General features: G+C 39.5%; 1 protein-coding gene and 1 long non-coding RNA gene across 10 annotated transcripts in view; one reads left to right on the forward strand and one right to left on the reverse strand.

Annotated features, from left to right (window-relative positions):
- PICALM (phosphatidylinositol binding clathrin assembly protein) overlaps nt 1–22,907 on the forward strand; it is a 115,658-nt gene that overhangs the window by 78,655 nt on the left and 14,096 nt on the right. For 3 of the 9 annotated variants that reach the window (XM_075919405.1, XM_075919404.1, XM_075919407.1), the window contains exons 14-21: nt 1,067–1,147; nt 7,272–7,379; nt 9,788–9,919; nt 10,014–10,044; nt 11,319–11,418; nt 14,055–14,078; nt 16,440–16,499; nt 20,516–20,620. In XM_075919405.1, coding sequence (XP_075775520.1) covers nt 1,067–1,147; nt 7,272–7,379; nt 9,788–9,919; nt 10,014–10,044; nt 11,319–11,418; nt 14,055–14,078; nt 16,440–16,499; nt 20,516–20,620 — 641 coding nt within the window. The remainder of the gene's footprint in view (nt 1–1,066; nt 1,148–7,271; nt 7,380–9,787; nt 9,920–10,013; nt 10,045–11,318; nt 11,419–14,054; nt 14,079–16,439; nt 16,500–20,515; nt 20,621–22,907) is intronic. The other 6 variants (XM_075919408.1, XM_075919411.1, XM_075919410.1 and 3 more) reach the window with 3 other exon arrangements.
- Nucleotides 3,451–7,282, reverse strand: LOC142826564 (uncharacterized). Its single transcript, XR_012900774.1, has 3 exons — nt 7,150–7,282; nt 6,498–6,554; nt 3,451–3,619 (listed from the first exon to the last, which is right to left on the reverse strand). It is a non-coding gene; the product is annotated as an uncharacterized LOC142826564 (long non-coding RNA).

Genomic DNA, 22,907 nt, shown 5'->3' on the forward strand with positions numbered 1-22,907 from the left:
TGTTCTAGTTTTAATTATTGGTGTGAGCTCACTATTTTATGTTAACTTCTAGTACTTCTATTTCTATCATAGCTATATTAAGTCATTGCTTAATTTACAAAAGTAGTTGTCAGACATTTCAAAGTAGTTGAAGCATGCTTCAGTTTAAAGCAATTGAAGAGACTGCCTTAACAGATTGGCTGATCTTTTGTTTGCACAATAAAAGTATATTTATGTAATGAAGGGCTGCGTAATAAATATATTTAAGGGCCATATTTAATATAATTTGTAGGCATGCAAGAATGAGAACAGATGAAAATGCCACTTGTTTTTGTTGATTGTCATGAGCTTGTAAACATGGCAGTTTAATCTGAATTTCTTTGGTGGCATGGAGTTTTTGTTTAGAAATTATAATTTTTAATTGTAGTGATAACATTAATATTGACAACATTGATCTACAATATTTTGGTACTCTAACTTTGTAAATTACCATTGATACTTATCATTGATAACTTACTTAAACTCGCTAGCTCGCTACTCACTCACCCCTCCCCCAACTCAACTTTAGCTACTGTAGATGAAACATCAGGATTGCCATGTTAAAATCCTCCTAAAACTTGTGTTAGCGGAAGTACATAGTAATTGGATTATTTCTCCAAGTGGAGAATGCAGTTAACTATTTAAAAGAATTAAAAATACAACTTCCAATATTGCAGCAAAATGAAAGGTAGATCAGATTGTTTAGCATAAATAGTTGACACTTAAGGTTTTTACACTCATTTTTGTCTTGCAAAGATGTAAAAAATGATATTTGAGCAAAAAATGTATGTTTTAGTTATAATTTTGCAACAATGTCTTTCTCTTCATGTTCTAGATAATATCAAACTTATGTTTCCCTTTTTAAAGTGTTTGATACATTATGTTGCCACTTTTGGTTCCATTTTATGATTAGATTATGGACGGGTGTAGTCTTTTTAATTTCAGTTCTAAGTATTTGGCAAAATAAATAGTATGCTTTGGCTCTTTTCTTTTCTGTAACTCTCCTATTCTTTCTCTGCTCTTTCTATTGTGTGATATGACTTATCAGATTCATTTTGTGGTCCTCAAGCTTACCCTAATGCTTCTCATTTCCGCAATGAGCCCTCTACTGTAGCCGGTCTATTTGGAGGTAGGTGGTATGATATGGCTTTGTCACACACAGCAACTTGAATTAATTTGATATGCACCTAGAAAAAAGAGAACCTCTTGGTGCATTAGTTGGCTTACAAAACTGCATTATTTTGATACATTGGTTTAAAATTTCCAATTACTTAATTGCATCAATGCAGATAGTCAAGTGAATGACAAGACCTTATGTTTTAAATTTGTGCTGCATGTTTATTTGAAGTAATGTGCAATAAACTCCTCTGTTTCAAGGACACTCCTCTGTTCCTAATATTCTAACATTGCTACATCTTACACTGAACAGTTCCTTATGAAAAGCAACTGTTACAGCAGGATCCAATTTAGTTTGTTCTTAAGCAGGGCCCTGTGTAAATCATGATTTCAGAGAGGACAGAGGAACTGTGAAAATGCCTTTTGTGTAGTGTAAAAAAAAAAAAAGGCAAGAATGTCTACAATAAAGTCTTTTAATATGAAAAATGACCTCAAATTCAAAGATGGAGTAAATTGTATAAACTTGTGTGGAACACTAAATTGCTGTGTGCATGCGATAGAAAGAAGTAAACATTTAGTGAACTTCATGTGTTTGTGTTTACTGCTGATTTTAGTTGTAAATTTAATTAAATATAGTTGTGTAAGTCATTCTGCACAACTCCATGAAATCCAATACTTTTCCATTTACAATGTTTTCTAAAAAATGAAGCGATTTACATAGAGCCCTATTCATAAATGATCTTACCCTACCCCAGAGTTCTAAGGTAGATGAGGAAGGGTAATTTGGTAATTTACAATTAATTTTGGTAAGATGTCTTTTTGTCTTCTGCTGATTGATGTAATTATTGGCATCTCTGTTTTCCTCAATTTTTGTTTTGTTTTGTTTTTGTTTCTGTCATGTGGACCCTTCTGGGCTAGGTGAATCCACTGCATAAGGACATCTTTTGTATGAAATTATTGGTTTCTCCACTTGGGCTTGCAGGGTTGGTATATCAGCACAGCAACTTGATACTTGTGCAGCCCCAACAGTGATATAGTGTATCTGCAAGTCACTACATAGTCTGGTGTGGATATACATTAGTAGCCCTGTTGCTGTTAAGGAGTATTTTCTGTAATTTATAGAGGAGTTAGTGTTTGAAGACACTATGAAATTGTTTTTCAGTTAAGTTTACAGGAATTGCTAAAGTTAAACTAATCTCTTCAGTGGTAATTAGGGATGTCAACTAGACTATTAACCAATCTGTTTGACTACTCCCATTCCTCCCTCTCCCCCTGCTGCCTCTGTATCAGAGGCAGCAAGCTGGGGGAAGCAAGAGCCATTGCTAGCTTAAAAGCCGGTTCCCCCTGCACCAGCTTTATCAGAGGCAGCAGTATGGCGGGAGCAGGGGAGGCTGCCGCAAAGCAGCCTCTGCCTGAGGTGAGCATGGGCCCACCACGGGCAGAGGCTGCTTTGTGGCAGCAGCCTCTGTCTGTGGGGTGCTTGGACCCCCACAGACAGGGACTGCGCCAGAGCAGCCTCCCTTGCCTCCTCTCTCCCCACCCCCACCCATATCTCTGTCTGGGGGGATCTCGGACCTCCGTGTTCAGGGTGGCAGGCATCTGGTCCGCGCAGGTTGCTGGTTTTTTAACTGGCTTCCCTTGCAGACTGGCTCTTACCTGGTACCCCATGCTGCTGCCTCTGATACAGAGGCAGCAGTGTGTTGTGGCGGGGGCTCCCCGGGATTGGGCTCAGAGCACACTGTCTGCTGGCCCTGCCCCTTGGAGACTATAGAATAGTCTACTAGCTGCTGAGAATTCATGCGGTTAGTCAACTAAATCTAGTTCATAGATTTCAAGGCCAGAAAGGACCATTGTGATAATCTGTCAGCCGACGGTCAGGGCAGTGTGTGTGTGTGTGTGTGTGTGTGTGTGTGTGTGTACACTATACACCCGAGACCGGGGTCCCTTGCAGTGGGCAACCTGGAAGAGGTTGAAGGGCGCCCCAATGAGTGTACAGAGAGAGCTTATTACACTTCAGATTTCAGCTGCTAGAATTCACAATTCCTTCACAGCGGGCAGCCTCGGGGAGGCTGAGAAGCGCCCCAATGAATTTTGCCACCTGGGTGTGACACAAATCCAAACGCCCAAGCTCTCCCTATATCTGTCCCTAATGACCAGCTGAAGTTCTTTTAAATTGTGCTTGGTTCTATTACAGCAACTGAAGGAGTCAGGTTAAAGCTTAAACAGTTACAGGTTTATTTGAGGAAGCTTATAAATCATATGGTTGCAATGGCTATTGTTCTATTTCTTAATTACTAGCAAAATATAGATCTTAAAAATGGTTACAAAGAAGATAAAGATAGAAAAATAAAAATAATGGTACCAAGTAACAGCTTACTCTTTCTATGTGTACACTTAAGACAGAGGACCACATCCAGGTACAATTTTTACCCCCTTCTGTGCCTCTCGACTCCAGCATGTCAGGCCAGGGCCGGTCCCTCAATTCCTAGGAAAGACGAAAATACGAGGTGGGCGTCCCCATAGAACCTCGGGAGGTCAAACACCTAACCTGACCAGCAGGTAGAGGGTAGAATGACACTCAAAGTGAGTGTGTGCTGGACCTATCTTATACTCATGGGGTCACGTATTTCTCTTGCTTATCTGTCATGCCAAATGGGGCTGGTCTGTCTTTTGTGAGACCAGTTCTTACAAGGGAGTTGTGAACTTAATTTACACTTGTAAGAGAGAGAACTAAATTGGAAGTACTGGGCATTCTTTTCTCAGTGGGAAATTCCTCTCCCAGGGACTCTGTGTGTGTTCAAATCAACATAGGTGCCAGCCGGGCACTCTCGCATATCCTGATCTCGCATCAAAGCAGATCAAAGCTTAATGGCTATGCTGATTGCCTTAATCGCTCTCTCTCCACATATCTGTTTTTTCAGCTTCTCAGGATCAGATGAGCCAGCATAGACTATGCTGATTTTACTGCTCCTTCTCTGCCCTGTATGCTTCAGAGAGGCAAATAAGATGGATGATATGGGGGGTGGCTGTCTGGCTACATAATCTCATCTGACCTATGAACCACAATCCATAAATCTTTAAAAAAAAAAAAAATAATTCCTAGAGCATATTTTAACAAATCAGTCTTGATTTAAAAATTGCCAGTGATGGAAAATTCACCATAACCCTTGGTAAATTGTTCCAGTGGTTGGTTATTCTCCATTAAAATATATGCCTTATTTCTAGTCTGAATTGTCTAACTTCAACTCATAGCTATTAGATTGTCGTACCTTTTTCTGCTAGTCTTGTTCTCTATGTAGATACTTAAACTGTGATCAAGTCATCCCTTATCATTCCTTTGTTAAGCTAAATAAATTGAGCTCCTGGAGTTCCATCGCTATGAGGCAAATTTTCTAAACCTGTAATTATTCTTCTAGCTCTTCTGTGAACCCTCTTCATTTTTATCTGTATTTGGTACTGGTGGCACTAGCTGCTGGAATACTGCATCCACAAATCACTTAGCTAGTACCACCAGTGCCAAATACTGATTGGATCTGACTGATCCTAGATGAGGGATTTTGCTGGACCAGGAGAGATCCCCTCTTCTGCCCCTACCCATGCCCTGCTGCCCCACCAGGCTTCTTGGCTCTCGCTGGCAGCCCAGCAGTGCTGTGTGATGGGCTTCCTGTACTCCCTCTCCTCGGCAGTCCTGCTGAGCTGTGCGCCAAGTTCCCACAGCATGCCAGGACACTGATCCTGGAACATCAGTCTCCTGCCGGACCAAAGATGTTCCTGGACCATAGAGTCCTGGTTTATAGAGGTGCAACCTGTACAGAGGTAAAATAGTCTCGATACTCCTAGTTGACATTCCCTTGTTTATCCATCTATGGATCATGTTGGCTCTTGCAGCATCACACTGGAAGCTCATTTTCAGTTTATCCCCTCTGGCCCCCAAATCTTTTTCAGTCACTGCTTCCCAGTATGTATTCCCTCATCCATTTAATTAGAATTCTTTTATGCACATCTCAAGACTGATGAAAAAGCAATGGAAAACAAAGAAGCTTACTCTTTCGAGGAAAAACATGCATAATCATTGGTTCTTCACTCCTGTTTTCTCATCTTCCAAATCAATTATTTGCCAGGCACAAACTCACTTAAGAACTTAAAGGGTTTTTTCCCCCCCTCCTCACTGGTTAAAATCTTTGGAATAAACCTGTGGCTGAATAATTGCCTGGGTTGGTGACAAAAACCCAGGAGTAAATCTGTCCTCCCCCGCTACACAGTTACAAACGGATGAGTCCGTAATGCTGTTCTCTTGATTAGGATTTTTCAGATGTAGAAAACAAAAGTATGAGAACAGGAGGCTTGGTTTCAGAAGCAGACTTTTTGAGGAAAGCATAGACTCTGATGTAAATCAATCTTTCTGTTTATGCAATGATTATTTTTAAAAAGCCACATTATATCCTACCAGATGGATTCCTCAGTAAATTTGAAATCTCTGAAATGCACTTGCATCCCTTATCTTGCCATTAACCCATTACTCAAAGTTTCTGTGTAACAAAAAGGAATAATAATTAGCTGTCTTGCAGGCTTTTGGCTCATCGTTAGTGGCTTTGCTTCAGCTCAACTGTTACTTTATGACATTTAAGTGTGTGATTGAAGAAATACAATTGTTATTGCCAAGGGGTTTGTATTTTGTCTCCGTTAAAAAGAACTTTATTTTCTTGAGGTAAAATGGTTTTCCATGGTAGGAAAACATTTTAGCAAACAGAAGAAAGAAAAGAAAAAGTTTGGTCTTTAATCATTTGTTTATTTTGATTAAGATACCTTTATTTCCAGGTGAACTTGATCTTGTTTAATCACTACTTCTTCACTCAGTGATATAAAAAACAGAGCTGCTACTGTTTCACTGATCAGGAAAACCAGTTTTAAAATGTTCTATTATATGATAGGCAAAATAAAATAATTTAATGTTCTTAATTTATCTGCTCAAGTAAAATGGCAACATTTGCAATATATACTGCAAATAATATACAGTATTAATTTTGGCTTTATTTTATTTAATATAATGAACTGGGTCATAAACTTTCACTTATCTAGTATTTAATAATATATTATACTTCCAGAATGGTGGTGTGCATTCAGTAATTCTTGCAACCAGTGAAATGGTGACTGCCTGTCTGTTCTACAGATGCACAGAAAATAAGGTGGTGCAACTTCTGACAAGCCAACAATTAGTGAAAGAACTGAATGTTAGAACTTGTCTGAGTCCTTGTCCCATGCCTCAATTACCGGACATACTACTAATGCATTCCCCATAGAATTATACTGAACAGGCATTATAAAAATATTGGTAGTTAAAATGTCTAAGTAGCTTCAGTTACCTCTCAGAAGATCGTCTTTGTACATTGGTGAGACATCTGTCCTAGGTTTGTGATATGCTGCAATAAAAATAAGTAATTAAGTAGCAGCACTCCACCTGTTAGCATAAAGGCATGGGAGAATTTGCAGGGAAGATTATATGCACAGATTTAAGTTTCAGGAGCCCATCTTCCTTTTTTGTGAAGGTGTGATAGTGGCACACCTTGTGAGCATTGGGTATGAAAAAGGCATATTGTTTAGCCCTGATCTACACTAAAAATGTTAGATGGATCTAGCTGTGTTGCACAGGGTAGTGAAATATTCACATCCTTGATCCCCATAGTTTAGTCATATTTTACACAAGGGATTAAATGATGCTCTTCGTTGGGGGTGGATTACTTACCTTGAAAAGCCCCTTCCATAGATGTAGGAAAGCATTTGTATGTTACAGTGGTGCTGCTATAGTGCCCCTAATGGAAACGTGCTCTAAGTCTCACCAAAAAAGAGTTAACAGTATCTTGAGATTCTGTGTCTAAATATTGTTGACCTTGTCTCTTGTGGATTTGTTTGGGATAAGAAGGAAAATGGATTTGGAAAAAGACTAATTGAAGCAAATTGTATCTTGTGTGCATTTCTACTTCAGGGAGTGATCTGGGCCTTTTTTCATATACTCACTTATTCAGTCGTTTGAGTATTATTGAATAGCTGCAATCTGTACACATGGTTTGGTATATATTTCAGAGTGGATTTGTGGAACAAGTGTTATATAATCCATTTTTATTCTCTGTTTTGTTCAGGGTTCACTCCTTCTCCTGTTGCTCAACCACAGTCCTCAGCTGGCCTTAATGTTGACTTTGAGTCTGTGTTTGGAAACAAATCTTCTAATGTCGTCGTAGATTCTGGTGGTAAGACGGACTATCATTAATGTAGGCAACAAATGTGCTTTAATCATTTGGCATTTGTGGAAGGTAGATCTCAGAAGAATATAAGAGTGGTTATACTGGGTCAGGCCAAAGGTCCATCTAGATCAGTAGTCTGTCTTCTGACTGTGGCTAATGCCAGTGCCGGAGAGGGAATGAACAGAACAAGTAATCATCAGGTGTTCCACCCCCTGTTGCCCATTTCCAGAGTCTGCCAAACAGAGGTTAGGCACATTTGTTCTTGGGGTGAACACTGGAAAAAATTGCCCGGGGCGGTTGGGGAATCTCCATCTGTGGAGATATTTAAGAGTAGATTAGATAAATGTCTGTCAGGCATGGTCTAGACCTGTGGTGCCCATGGGCGCCATGGTGCCCACCGGAGCATATGTGCGCCCCTGGCTGCATAGCACATGCACGGTGCAGCCCCCGCCTCGGGCTCACGGTCACAAAAAGATTGGGGACCCCTGGTCTAGACAATACTTGGTCCTGCCATGAGGGCAGGGGACTGGACTCGATGACCTCTCGAGGTCCCTTCCAGTCCTAATATTCTGTGATTCTATGAAATGCAAATTGTTAGGGTGAGACTCCTGCTGGTAAAAGCAAAGGGGAGTTAAACTAATAATAGCAGCATCTTTTACTTCCTTTGTATATCATCTTTGTATTTTGCTAAAAGGCTTTTCCTTTCTAATGAATATTTCTGATGGAATTGCTGTATAGTATTTTTGGATCACTCCTTTTATTGAGACTCTGATCCTGCAAACACTTACACATGCAAGTAACTTCACCCAGATTATTTTTTTACTAACTTCAGTGGGACTAAGCCCATACTGTTGTTTTAAATATTTGCACAACTGGCTTTAATCACTTACCTGATCACAACGATATATGACGATTTAATATATTACATGAAATATCAAGTAAAGTTCTGTCTTTACTGTGTAATGCTGTGAAATTAAAAGGCTTTTTTCTACATCGTTTATTTAGTGTGTCTATTAACCAGTGAGTCTGTCTACCCAGTATCCTGTCTTCAAACAGTGGCTGATTCCAGATGTTTCAGAAGGAATTAACATAAGACAGTTATCAAGTGAGGTTTCCCCTGTTTTTCCAATTCCAGTTTACGGCAGTCAGAAACTTAAGGACACCTGGAACGTGGGTTTACATCCCATCTTAGCGAATAGTCATTGATGGACCTGTTCTCCAGGAATTCACCTAATTATTTTTTTGAACCCAGTTATACCTTTGGCCTTCACAGCTTCTTCTAGCAACAAGTTCTACTGGCTGTCTGGATTTTGTAAAGAAGTACTTCTTTACATTGATTTTAAATCTGCTGCCTTTTAATTTTTTTAGGTGACCCCTGGTTCTTATGTGAAGGGGTAAATTACCTTACCTTTCATTATTTTATTAGACTTCTATCATAAACTCTCTTGGTTGTCTCTTTTCTAAGATGAAAAGTCCCAGTCTTTTTAATCTCTCCTCCTATGGAAATCCTTCCCTATTCCTCTTCATTTGTGTTGCTGTACTACTTTTGGAAAAGATAGGTTATAATTGGAGTTGGGGCAACCAGAACTGTATGTAATATTCAACATTTGGGTGTACCATTATGATATTTACTGTCATATTTATCCCTTTCCTGATAGTTCATAATATTCTATTAGCCTTTTTTTACTGTTGCTGCACATTGTGCAGATGTTTTCAGAGAGCTATCCACAATGACACCAAAGTTTCTTTCTTGAGGGGGTCACAGCTCCTTTGTACACTTTTTTTAATAGTTAGGATAAAGTTTTAATTCCTGATTTTTTTTTTATTTGTGTTGAAATAATTTGGAGCTTAATCTTCTCTTTAGGGTTTGATTGTTTCAAGTTCAGGATAGTAAATTTTGATTGTTTCAAGTTCAGGATAGTAAATTGCCAAAGCCCCATTATGCACACACTTCACAGATAAATTAGGCTTATATTGAGTAGCTTTAATTCTTCTGACCACCCAGAAGTTAAGCCTTTTCTGCTTGATGGATTTTATACAGATTTGGGTTAGCATTCCTGTGCTTTTAAAAATATTTTTTTTCTGCAACTGGAAAATCTAGAGGCATCTTGACTTTTAAAATTGTACATGTTATCCTGAAAACCTTCCATACTTGAAATTTTCATTGCATTTGAAGCAAACCTCTCCAAAGCAGCTATTCTCATGTGTCATTAATATCTGTGTGTTCAGTTGAGGTATAATGGCTTTATTCCCTTAAATTACTGCAGTTTTATGCAACACTTGATTCAGTCTTCCATATTTTTAACCAATGTTTGATTGGACTCCTTCCCTCCTCCCCCGGTGTAAGTGTGTAATCTGACCCTCAGTGGGAGCCTCAAATTTAAGACCTGTTTTATATGTTTTATCATTTTAAGGCTTTGATGAATTAGGCGGACTCCTAAAACCAACAATAACCTCTCAAAACCAGAATCTTCTGGTTGCCAAGCTGCCACCTAACAAGTTAGTATCAGATGATTTGGATTCATCCTTAGCCAATCTTGTAGGAAGTAAGTATTTGGAAATTTTCAAGATAAATGTGAGTTTAATTCTATGAAATGAACAGGCTAGTTAGTAAATAATGTTTTTATCATTCTGTGACAGATTTGGGCATTGGAAATGGAACTACTAAAAAGTGAGTTTATCAAACTTTGCAAATCTTAGATTTTTAATAGCTTTTGTTGATAGTACTTAGCACTTCATGTTCATAACCATTGTGTGCATGCTAATCTTTACAGGAAATCAGTACAGGCTGAACCTCTCTAGTCCAGCACCCCCAGGACCTGACCAGTGCCAGCCCAGAGAATTTACCAAACCATGCGCAGGAGGTCACTATTGTCTAGCAGAATTGCCAACACTTTCATTGTTTACTGGGCTCTTAGAAGACATTTAGGGATAAATTAGAACTAAACAGCACAGAACACTGAGAGCTATGACTGGTGGCCATAAACAAACTTTATAGGACCACAGGAATCTTGGCCACACCCATGATAAGTGGACATCCAGCTAACTAAAATCATGCCAGACCAGAGAGTGCTGTGGACTAGAGAGGTTCAATCTGTATTATCACCATTTTATAGGGGAGCAATCTGAAATATAGGTGAAGTGACTTGACCCACAGCTGCGTATGGCATAGGAGCAGATCAGCAGCAGCAACAAACCGGGGATTAGAGTTCAGGGCTAAATCCTGTTGTTGCTGTGTTAATTCCTCTGGATCCTGCTGCCTGTTAATCTTATTTAGTGAATGATCTTCACAAAATACATAATTTATTGGTCATTCAGTATGTGGCTTTTTTAGTATTACAGTACATGCCAGCAATAACAAGCAGCCCCATAACAGACCTCAGCACATCCTTTTTCCAAAGATGTGAAATAAAATTATCTTTGTACTATTCCATGATGTTGAAATCTGGGTTGTAATGGGCCAGTAGGAGAAAAGTGAACTCTTTATCCAGAATAATTATAATCAGCTTTATTATTGTATTTAACAAGCACGGTATGTTTCAGCAACTCCAGCACCACTTCAAACAAAAGAATCCTGTCAATGCAAGCAGAGCTGCTGTAGTGCATTTTGTACACAAACACTGTTCTAGCTTTGAAACCATCCAGAAACTTACACATATCTGCTCATGCCCAGGCTATAATTTGACCTGCAAAAAATGAGCTAAGAGTATCACAGTGTGTCTATGCAAAGAGAAGTAGTTGTGTTTAAGTCACTCTTAGCTAGTTTGTTAGCTGAATCAGATCTACATTTTACAGACCAGGCATATTATGACTGTACAGGTTGATTTGATGACTAAACGCATAAAGGTTATGGAAATAGACAAGCTTAATTGACTAATGTACTATATCTGAGGATGGTGCAAAGAAAATCTGTTTTCTGATGTTTCTTTAAAAATTTATTTGAAGTGATGTAAATTGGACTCAGCCAGGCGAAAAGAAATTAACTGGTGGTTCCAACTGGCAGCCCAAGGTTGCACCTACAACTGCATGGAATGCTCCAACAATTGTAAGTGAAGTAGTGAGACGTGTGTAATATAAAATATAAACAAATGTAATAAAAAGTTGTGGAGGTGATGAGTCATTACATTGGATAGGCTATGAAGATTGAATGATAAATGAATGGTTAATTTGAGAATGAGTATTGCTGTTGTAACAGTAACTGGGTGGCCAATGTCATTTACATTTTCCCCTTGTCAGATGCACTTTTTTCATTGTATATGACATCTTTTGTAATATGATTGTGAATTAATACTGTAAACTGAAAGTATTGCTAGAGCAGAATCTTAGGTTGTAGAACATCAAACTCTGAGTCGTTATTTGAGTAGAGTGACTTGACATTTTAAAAATGGTGGTGATTGTTGGGACTGTTGAATTCTGTTGAAAGTGTGGAAATATTCTTGATACAATACTGTGTGGTGAACCTATTTGAGTCAGTTTAAACCTTTTCAAATTACGGTGAGGATCTTCCTGAAATTCTTAGACAAGTCTACAGACCCACAGGTTGAAAACCATTGTTCTATGGTAACAAACACCTTTCATTGACCCCTTAGACCAAGGTTTCCTAACTTATGGGTCAGGATGAGTCACCATTACATTTCAAAAGGGTCGCCAGGTGTCTCCCCAGGTGGCTCTTACGGAGCCATTCACATTTTTTTTAATTGCCCTGGGTCACCAAGTCTTCCTGAATTGTCAAAATGGGTCCCCATCTGCAAAAGGTTGGGAACCGCTGCCTTAGATATAGTCTGCAAACCCCAGGTTGAAAATTACCGGTATAGACCACAGCACTGAGACTACTTCCTGACATGAGGCAGCAAGTAGTGCACCTTTGGCTACCCAGGGATGCGGGAAGGATATTACAGAGATAGAGATGTCCTAGAAATGTTTACAACTAGTACAGACACAGCCTGAAGTGTATGCTTGCTTTTAATAGGTCTAACTTAAAACCTTCAGTGACGAATCAGATTTTTCTCTAGTTTGCAGCTCCATTACAGATAGCATGCGTTTTGGGTTGTATATCAAAGTAGTTTGTTCTCCCATCCATTAATGTGTCTGAGAGAGGGAGCTATACTTAAGTAGCTCCTAATAATACTGGTGGGAGCTACAGTACAACTCCAACTGTCCAGCATCCAGTGGTCCAGCACTCCTGATAGTCCGGCACCAACTGGAACCCAGAAATGCTTCGGCCAGCTGGACAATTGGAGCTGCTCTGCCCCCGGCTTCCCCAAGTCCACCGCTGCTGAAACTGACCAGCAGCTGACTTGGGGAAGCCAGAGGCAGAGCAGCTGGGGTGCTGCCAGGTTGGTCCTGCAGTGCCATCCTCTCCCACGCTGCTCAGTTCCCTGCCGATTTTTTTTCCCCCCCCTCTTCCCCCACCCCAGACCCCTCATAGCTCCCCTTCCGGTACTCTGGCATATCTGATAATCCGGCATCCCCTGGGTCCTAAAGGTGCATCAGTTACACACACACACACACACACACACACACACACACACACACACACACACACTCCCCTGGGTCCTAAAGGTGCATCAGTTACACACACACACACACACACACACACACACACACACACACACACACACACACACACACCTGTGGCTCTGCATTTAAAGGGTTTTGAGAGCTGGTAGACTGGCACACTGCCTCAGTCCTGGCTCGCACTTGGTCCAGCATCTTACCCCTGCTGCTGCTCTGCATTAAATCTAGAGCATCAGGTGGGGTAGCTGCCAGGACCTGGTGCAAGGCAGGATTGAGTCATCAACTTCCTTTAAATGCAGAGCTGCTTATTGGGTTAATTGTGTAAAGGACAAAACTTTTGTCTGCTACATGATTACCAAATTATGTGCTTTCTAACATCACTAAATCCTACTCTTTTAACGTAAATTGGATAATGACATACAAGTGTAATAAACTTAACAAAGCAAGTGTTTTGATCTCTTATGTCAAACAGTATTACATGATTTCATGATTTAATAATGTAACACATGATTTGTTACAGATTTGGACAGAGAAACAGTATGTCTTTTCAGGTCATCTGCCTGCTGTCATTTTGGGTGGCAGCTGCCAACTCAGATCTTATATGCAGGTCAAAGTTGTTGTGGATGATAGTCGCTGTAGTAGTAATCTAGTACCTGAATGATTTCTCCTGTGCTTGAAGATACTTAATTGTTCTCATAGCAAAATATGTGAGATCTTTGTATGCAGCTTGTAATATAACATTGCATTTGTAAATAGTTCTTTTATTAATATTTAAAGACAACATCAAGGCATATTGCTGTATAGAAAACCTTTTTCACTATTGTTTGGAAAAAACTAGGATGAAATTGGTTTGTTCATCAGATTCTTGTCCACATAGTAAACCAAGTGCTGTGCTGCTGCTTCATAAGCTTTTGAAAAAAAGGAAGAATGTGTTTTTGGAAAATAAATGCACAAAAATAAATGGATTATGTGGACAAGTATGAAACCCATAAGCTGTGACAGTATAGTTTAATCACTTGGATAAAAATAATTTTTATTTTAGGGCAAACATGAAGTGTACTTGTGAACTAAAATGTTCTTTATATATATATATTCTGTTATGTAAATACTTGTTTCTAATTCAGTGTTATTGCATTATATAATTGTTCTCCCTGGGAAATACAGAATGGCATGCATTTTCCACAATACGTAAGTGAAAAAACCCAGCCTTTTTGCAATCAATTGGCATGCTGTATTAACCACTGCTGTAGCAGAATCTCATAACCTTCCTGCTATTACACATTTCTCATATTAAGATCTTTGGTGTGCAGAAAATTTGAGCTTTTCCTAGCATATTCAATTCTCATGGGTGTTCTGCAGGCTCTTGAATCGATGGATGGCATGGGAAATATGGAGATTTTTTTCCTTGCTTTAAATTGTGCCATTTGCTGCCAGATAGCTGGGTCTGTGTTTGTGCTGCCTTCAATGCATCTGGTACAGTTTGAATGAAGATAAGTTGTTTGTGTTTGAATAACTGCATGATATCTCACAGGCTTCTGTTATAATTGGCACTTTATTCACTTTTATTGTAGATCTTGTTTTCAAGTAGGGAGAGACCAGTATATTAATATTCAACTAAACAAAGAGAAAATCTCAGTTCATGCTTAAGTTTATAAAGGGCAAGCCATAACTTGTGCATTGTTTTCTTAGAGGAATGCAATCTTACTCACAGATCATCTTTTTGTATTTCAACAATATTGGTCTTTCCCTTTATTCAGTTTTCATTGGGGGATAATTTTAACAATAGCAAATATAAAGTTTGTACTGAAGCACTGCAAAAATAGTTATCCAGTTTTTGTATGTATATGTATGTGTGTGCATACATATAATGTGAATGACTAAAAGAATGTTCAGAGCTTCTTGAACTGTAAGTAATAACAATCTAGCTAATTCTTTAAAATAGTGATCTGTTATAATAGCTGCTAGAGTGCTGACTACCATTGGCTAGTGCATATTAAAGAGCAGCTGATACCTCAAAGAAAGGTTCTATTTAGAAATAGACCTCCTTACATCAAGATTTTAAGACTTGATTGAAGGTGAAATGACCTGTATGTGAAATATGGTTCCCTACAACATATCTTTTCTCCAGTTATCTTCTAAATATCATAAGTAATACTGATTCCATCACTGTCTTTGAGATACTCTTGCAAAATAAAACCTTTAATGCAAGCGACGTGTATGAATCCATGATCTTGAAGTTTGCTTCAGTTGTCTGTAGTATCATGAATTACAATTTTCACAGAAAACAACTAGGCTATCACAAGCAAAGCATTATTAATTTTAAGTGAGGGAATAACAGGAAGTGGAGCTGATAAAGATCCCTAGATATCAGTCAATTGATACTTAAGTACTCAGCTAGATACAGTTCTTGTCTCCATGCAAAAAGTCTGTCCTAATGAATTGGATCAGGAGTGTGGAAAGATGAAGTGGTATCAGAGGCTCTTTTATATATGCATTGCATTTTATAAACAATAGGGGATATATTGTCTGTTTTCTGTTGATGGAGCTAAAGCCTAGAGCAGGGATGCTAGTCTCACTCTTCCATTTCACAAAAGCTGTCATGTAGTGACTTTAGTTTATATGTATTGAATAATAGTAGTGACTTACCACTTTTTTAATTCATTGTAGTAACTAGGATATTCCTAACAGTTTTAGAGAAACAAACTTTGTGGCTGATCAATGTTCTGTAAATATTGTGGGACCGTGTCTGCACACTGAGATTTTAGAGCTATCTCCTACCATTGCTCTAGCATAGGTGCTGCTCCACCAGTGATCAGCCACTGACGTACTATGTCATGTAGACTCACTATGAATGGGGTTAGACAACAGGGTGGTAAAACACTGAAATTCATCCTGCTCTAGAACTTCCACCATTGGTAGGTCTGGCACAGCTGTATTAGTGCTGAGGTAATGGAGACCCCCATTCCCCTAAAAACTTTAGTGTATATGTAACCTAGTTTGAAAAGAAAGAACTTTGGGTGGTTTTAGTCTAGTAGTAGTAGTAGTATGGCCTATATACTTGGTTCAGTTTTTAGAATTAGAGGGGGAACAGTTCATTAAAATAAGTACTAAGTTCTGTACTTCAGTGGATTTGGGAAGCATTCGCGTTTATCATGTAATATTGATTTTATTTGTATATAAAGTAAATATTTCCTGAATTTCATATTAAGTTCAACATGCATATATTTATCTCTCTACACATTCTTTGGAGTGGAGACTGAGAGATCTATAGGTGGACATTTAGATTACCTTGAGCCAAAACCCTAACAGGTTTGGTCTCATCAGTAATTATGCACATCGAGTCTTTCTACAAATCTTGAGCATAAGTTTTGCAGTTGATCTAAAATCAGATAAACTTTAACACCAACCTACCAAGGCTAATAGGTGTTAGTTGATCTCTTTTGCTATATTAATATGCTGTCTAGCCAATGCTCCTTAAGGCAATTTATTATCATATATACAACTCAATCAGTCTTTCATGCATTTCAGTATTATTTCTTTTTGTCTTAGGCACCACCTGTAATGGCCTATCCTGCTACAACACCAACAGGAATGATGGGATATGCAATGGTTAGTGACTTTTCCTGTAACTTAATTTGTCATAAACATGGTTTCCTTATTAATTTTATTAAGAATTAGTTGCAAACATAAAGCATTGTAGAAGCAATATGTCAGTTGATCTGAACATGTTAAGTAGCTTTAATATCAGCCCCCCTTGTTCATTCTTCACTAAACTGAATCTTATTTTTCAGCAGGAAAATAAACTATGGTTCTTAAACACACCTCTACTCTTTTTTTCTTCACCTACCCCCTGGATGATATTTAGTGCATATTGCATTAAGTAGTTATGCTATAGGCGTGCATGGGGCAGTCCTCATTGGCAATGACAGTGTCAGGGCAGGATGCAAAATGGAGAGCAGATACTCCCACGACTGCTAGTTAACATTGAAGTTAAATTTCCAGTCAGTCACACATTGTGCTTCTGATCCCCCATGCTGATTATCAAGAAGCCAAAAAAGAAATCACAAAGCTCCCTTTATTGCATTCCAGTTCTCTGGTTCCCAGTCAACACCCAGAACCAGTACAGTGAGAAGTTGTGTTACAACTCTGCCCACATGTACAAAATGTTCTTCTAACTCCAAAGGGTCAGCCACACTTCCAGGTCAATATACCCAAATGCCATGCTGCCAGCCAATCTTTTAGTATCTAAAACGAAAAGGTTTATTATAAAGAAAAAAGAACAAGAAGAGAGATGTTAAATGATGATAATCTCACACACATAATAATTTAAAGTCCAAATATCAGGTTCCAAGTAGTATTGATGAGTTTGCTGGCTTGGAAGTCCCTCTAGAACACATCCGCAGCTTGACTGAGTCATTCAGACCTTTGTTCAGAGGTAGGTTTGTAGAAAGGTTAATCCAAAGGTAAGAAGCAGAAATGAAGACAGGAGGGCCAAGATGCAGCTGCCTTTTGTATTCCTTTTGCCATGAGGCTTCTACTTCCTTTGTCTCAAACACAAACCGCTCAGCACGTGGCCTGGAAGCCTTATAGCCTCTGCCTATGGTCAGAAGTGTACTGAGTAGCAGAGCGAGCGGCCAGCCTTCTATGCTCTGCATCTTGCCTCGCCCCAGTTGGGTGCGTGGTGGTTGAACAGGGATCCAACCAGCAGCTGGACCCACCAGTACTGATGGGATGGTGAAGGGAGACAGAAAACATGGGACAATATGCCCTTTAAAAAAAAAAAGTTGGGATACTTGCAGGAGGGCTTAAATATGGGACTGCCCTTTTAAAAATGGGACATCTGGACATCTTAGAACAGGCCTGGGCAAAACATCTGCCATGGGCTGCATCCATCCCACCAAGTCACTAGCTCTAGCCTGCTCGTGCAGTGGGGAGTCTCATGCAGACCCCCTTGCATGCCCTGCCCCCACATGCAGTTCAGAAAAGCAGGTGCTAGGCTGTTTGTGTGCCCCAAACTGTGAGCCCAGAGGAGAAGGTGGAGTGGTGCTTCATGGCACAATCTCATTGGCCAGTTTCTGGTCAATGGAAGCTGTCTGTTTGAAAAACCACTCCCCACTTCCCTCTGGCTCTTATTCACAGAGCACGTGGCCTTGCAGCTTGTGCATGGGCAGGCAAGGTTCTTGCCTGAAAAATGTGCTGGGCTGCTGGCCAGGATTCTCACTGGTAAGTCTCTGGCCAGAGCCTACCTCTGCCCCCCACACCTTCATTGCAGGAGGAATAACGGTAGTTCGAATTAGAAGCTTTAATTCAAACTACGTAGCCCGTGCCGTGTGTAGCTGCGGGCAGGCTTCATTTGCAAGTTCGAATGACTGTTAGCCACCCTAGTTCGAACTAGGGTGGCAGTGTAGACATACCCTTATTTACTAGAATCTCACCCAGGTTTTCATCTTTCCATAATTTCAGTGGCAGTGGTCGACTTAGCATTTCCCTTTTTTTAAGGTCCTTATTGACACACAAGAATTTTATTGGATGACTATTTAGGAACGTTTTAGAGCTATATTTCAGACGACTCAACATCATGAAGAAAGCAAACTAATATAATTATATGTAGGTCAGATCTTTGTTTCTAGAACTTCAAATCTGGAGTAGTAACACAAATATATAGAAACATAGAATACTAGATCTGGAAGAAACCTCGAGAGGTCATCTCCTTCCTCAGCCCACCATTTACGTAAGACTTGCATGCCATATAATTAATGGCACAAAAAGGTCTAATGGTGAAAATTTTACAATCTGCATTTATTATAGACCTTTAACTTACATTTATACTCTGCTAGTGCAAGTGCTACCATAGCAAGTACTTCCTTGAACTAACAGTAAAATGTGGAGCCTTCTAATTGTCCAGTTAATCTAACTGTGAATGGAATAACTCTATCTAGATTTTAAGAGGAATGAGCACCATGTTACTTAAGGAAAGAATTAAGTGCACCTTAGCCTGTTCCTGAATGGAGGGAAAAACATCTAAAAATAATGCTTCTGTTATGGTTGACATTTTTCTCACTACTTAATCAATGACTATATTTACAAAGGTACTATTGTTAATTCAGGTTTAAAATTTGTTTAACCCTTCTCAATTTAATTCCTGCTGAACTCCACCAAAAGATTCCCGTTACCAAAGTATCGAAGTACCTACCAAAGAAGGAAGAATTGCACAAAAATTCTGTATGGGACCCTACTCTCCATCACTTGTATTCAGCTGCTATTACTTAGGCTGTGTCTAGACTACAGAGTTTTGTCGACAAAAGTGAACTCAGCAGTTTTGTCGACGCTGGTAAACCTCATTTTATGAGGCATAACACCTTTTGTCGACAGAGTTCTGTCGACAGAAGGTGTTATTGCATGTAGGGTTGTGTCTAGACTACAGGGTTTTGTTGACAAAGCAGTATCTGCCATCCAGCAGACCCTGTTAAACATCCATTGTAAACAAATTATCTAGGATAGCACTGTGCTGCAATTTGAGGTTAATAGTACCAGGTTTTTCCACTAAATAAGTAGCTGAACTGTAATGTAAACCTCTATAGCTGGGTCAATATGATTTAAAAAAAAAAGCCAAATTGGTCCACATTTTAATTATGAGGGCTGAGTGAAATTCACAAACACTCAGAGTTGGGAGAGGGAATGGAAAGGGGAAATACAATTGAATTAAGTGTGTTACTTGTATGGGTCTTCAATCTCAACAGTAATCTGACAGTCTCCTTAAGAACATCTAGACATCTCTGTCAATTAGGAATTAAGCCATTATCTTGATTTTATATGCATATTTAATCAGTTCTTGAAAGTATAGTATAGCCACAACGATGGCATGTTAAATACCCATGTTATGTAATGTAACTTGTGCTTTCTTGTACCTTCAGCATATCGGGTGTGTCTAGACTACAGGGTTTTGTCGACAAAAGTGGATTTTTGTCAACAAAACTATACCTGCATCTACACTGCTGCTGAGTTCTGTCGACATAACGTTGATGGAACTCAGCAGTTTTGTCGACAGCTGTAAACCTCATTCTACAATGAATAATGCCTTTTGTCAACAGAGTTCTGTCAACAGAAGGCATTATTGCATCTACACTGTCCTTTGCGTCTACACTTTCATGTCGACAAAGCGTCTTGCATTGTCGACAGAACTAGATGTAGTCTAGACGCTTTTTGTCGACAGAAGCTTTGTCGACAGTATCTGTCGACAAAACTTCTGTTGACAAAAGCCTGTAGTCTAGACGTAGCCATAGAGAGGAGAGATCTTATCAAAGTGTCAGTGTTTGTGGTCAATATGTTTGTGGTACTAACTCAAGTTCTTTATATATATTATAAACAGCTGCTTAAAGCCTCAAATGTTTTGAGGGCATAGTACATAGAAATAGCTTCAGTATCTGCCGTCCAGCATAAACATGTTCTCTAAAGTGAAGGTTTGCAGCAGTCATTTTTAGGGACCCTTAGTTTATTGTCCAGTTTCAGAAGCCTTTTCTGTTATTGATCAAAGTGAATGCTTGAGTCATTTTTCACCCATCCTCCCCTTTATGTGTTTGTGTTGACTGATTTGTAATTCTGTGCTTTTCTTTGTTTATTTTTAGCCATCACAGGTGGGAGGTGTACCATTAATGACACAACCAACATTAATATACAGCCAACCTATCATGAGACCACCAAACCCTTTTGGCCCTGTTTCAGGAGCACAAGTGAGTGTAAATCTAAAATATTTATACTTGATACTGAAAATTGGTTGGTTGCCAAGCTACAAATAGTTTTCTTATTTTCACCCTCACTGTTTGTTTTAATGATGGTTTTATCTTATGTGGTGACGTGTCAAGTCAGTTTCCACTGTGCCAGACGGAAAAAGGACTGGTTCTCAGCTGCTTATTCCAATTTGATGCCCACAAATTCAAGGGTCAGTTGCCTGGAGGAGGTGGTTGTTGGCTTTCTTCCCTTTTGCTTTAGCTGAATAATGATGGGAGACTGTTCTTAGTCTGACATTCATGCATCCCCTTTAATCACTAAACTTGTGTTTCATTGTACCTTACCCTCATGTTGTTCTTTGCAGCTTCTCCCAGAAGCACATCATTATGCAAATTTGTTTCATGCCAGACTTCTGAATTGCATTGCAATGTTACCTCTCATGCTCCTAAACTCATACTTTTCCAAAGTAAAATACCCCAAGGCTTATGCAGCCATAAGCCCTTTTATTATAGCACTGTATGTCAAAATTGCAGGTAATTCCTGCAGAGGTCAAATTTGGGCACCAAGTATGGTCTCTGTAAATCTGTGAAAGGTTTCAGCATCTTATGACCGTGTAGTCCTGACTTTGCAAACTCTAGGAACCACACTCCCCTCACGCCGCCCAGAGATTATATTTACCCCTTTCCTGAGTGTACTGTCCCTACAGGGTTTAAAGCTGGCCAGCACCTGTAAACCAGCCTTGGATTCAAAGAGCTAATGTACAACATTTTTAAGTCTGTCTGGATCTTTTGCCTAACATTATATCGTTCCAAGTTTTGTTCTCCTTCATTGCCCAGGGGAAGTAATTCATGTTGCATTGTATGTACATACATAAAGGATACCTAGTTAGTGTTGGCAGTAAAAAAAAAAATTATTATTTCAATTTTGAGTAATGGGTTGTAGAGTCAGGGCAGGCTCTGATTAATAGTTTCTCTCATACTGCCTTCTGTATGTTCTGTACTCCGTTGTCAACATCTGAGTGAAAAGGAAACTAGTTTATTATCCCCTTCAGTGTTTGTATTGGCTTGTTTGATGGAAGCCTCACTTTAAAAAGTGAGTACGGGCAATAGGTATTGCAGTTGGATTCATAACATTTTTTTCCTCTGATCTCTGCCTCATCTTTAGTTTAGTCCAGAGCACTTTTTCATTCTCTTCTTTGTTGTCTTCTCTTGAGAGAGAATTTTGAATGAGAGATTCTAAAGAGAGGGGTTTTCCAGTGCTCTTTTTCCCACCTTTTGAGAGGACTCTAAAACAAGAGAGACTGCTTTGAGGAAATCATGTTCATTTCCATAATAGAGGACATCGAAATATATAGATGTCTGACCTTCACAGGCTGATAGGATTAAACAATGACCCCTCAATTTTTACATTCCAATAAAATGAGGTTTTTGTCGTCAATGCTAGTTTTTCTCTTCTGAAAGTATTGGTGACAAAGGGGCTATAGCAGGGGTCGGCAACCTTTCAGAAGTGGCATGCCAAGATGTAATGTATTCACTTCTGTTTATGATCTGTGTGTCATCGATACTTTTTAAAGTCACTAATAGTCCTACTTATATTTTAACAGCTTCATTAATCTCTCTCGGTAGCCTCAAGTGTGCACCGCATCCTCCTTCACCTCCCTCCAGCCCCCACATCCCTGTGCCCCAGCGCACAAACTGGCAAGACAACAGCACTAAGACTTGCAGCCCTCCGGGAGCAGCATTGGGGCAAGGAGGCTGGCGGAGAGAGGGCTGAGCCTGGCCCAACCCCCCAGAGGCTGGCAGGGAGAGGGCCGAGCCTGGCTGCATGTGGCTTTCAGAGCAGGAGGCAGCCATGCACTATTCAAAATCTTGCGTATCACTTATGGCACGTGCTGTATGTTGCCAACCCCTGGAATATCGCATACTCCTTTTGCTGCAGAGAGCTTTGCCTTTTACTTTTGATCATAATGGGCCATTTAACTATAGATGCGCTATATTGTATAACATGGGTTAATACATATGGCCATATACAGAGAAATGTGTGTAAATAAAATGTACATATACACACAGTAGCCGTATTTATAAGTGAAAGCTATTAGACGTCTGTCGGTCTGCCAGTGTTGATACTGCTGATGCAGTGACTTTATTGATTCGCTTACTTCCTTATGCTTACAACTCTGCAGAGGCATCAAGTGGGAAGTCCTCTCACCATATTGCAGTGCTTTGCCCCTCATCTCAGGTTGATCAGAGTAGTTGTGTCCACATTGAGCCTCACCTCTTTAAAGTGGGG

The sequence above is a fragment of the Pelodiscus sinensis genome, chromosome 1 (genome assembly GCF_049634645.1).
Source record: "Pelodiscus sinensis isolate JC-2024 chromosome 1, ASM4963464v1, whole genome shotgun sequence".
NCBI lineage: Eukaryota > Metazoa > Chordata > Testudines > Trionychidae > Pelodiscus > Pelodiscus sinensis.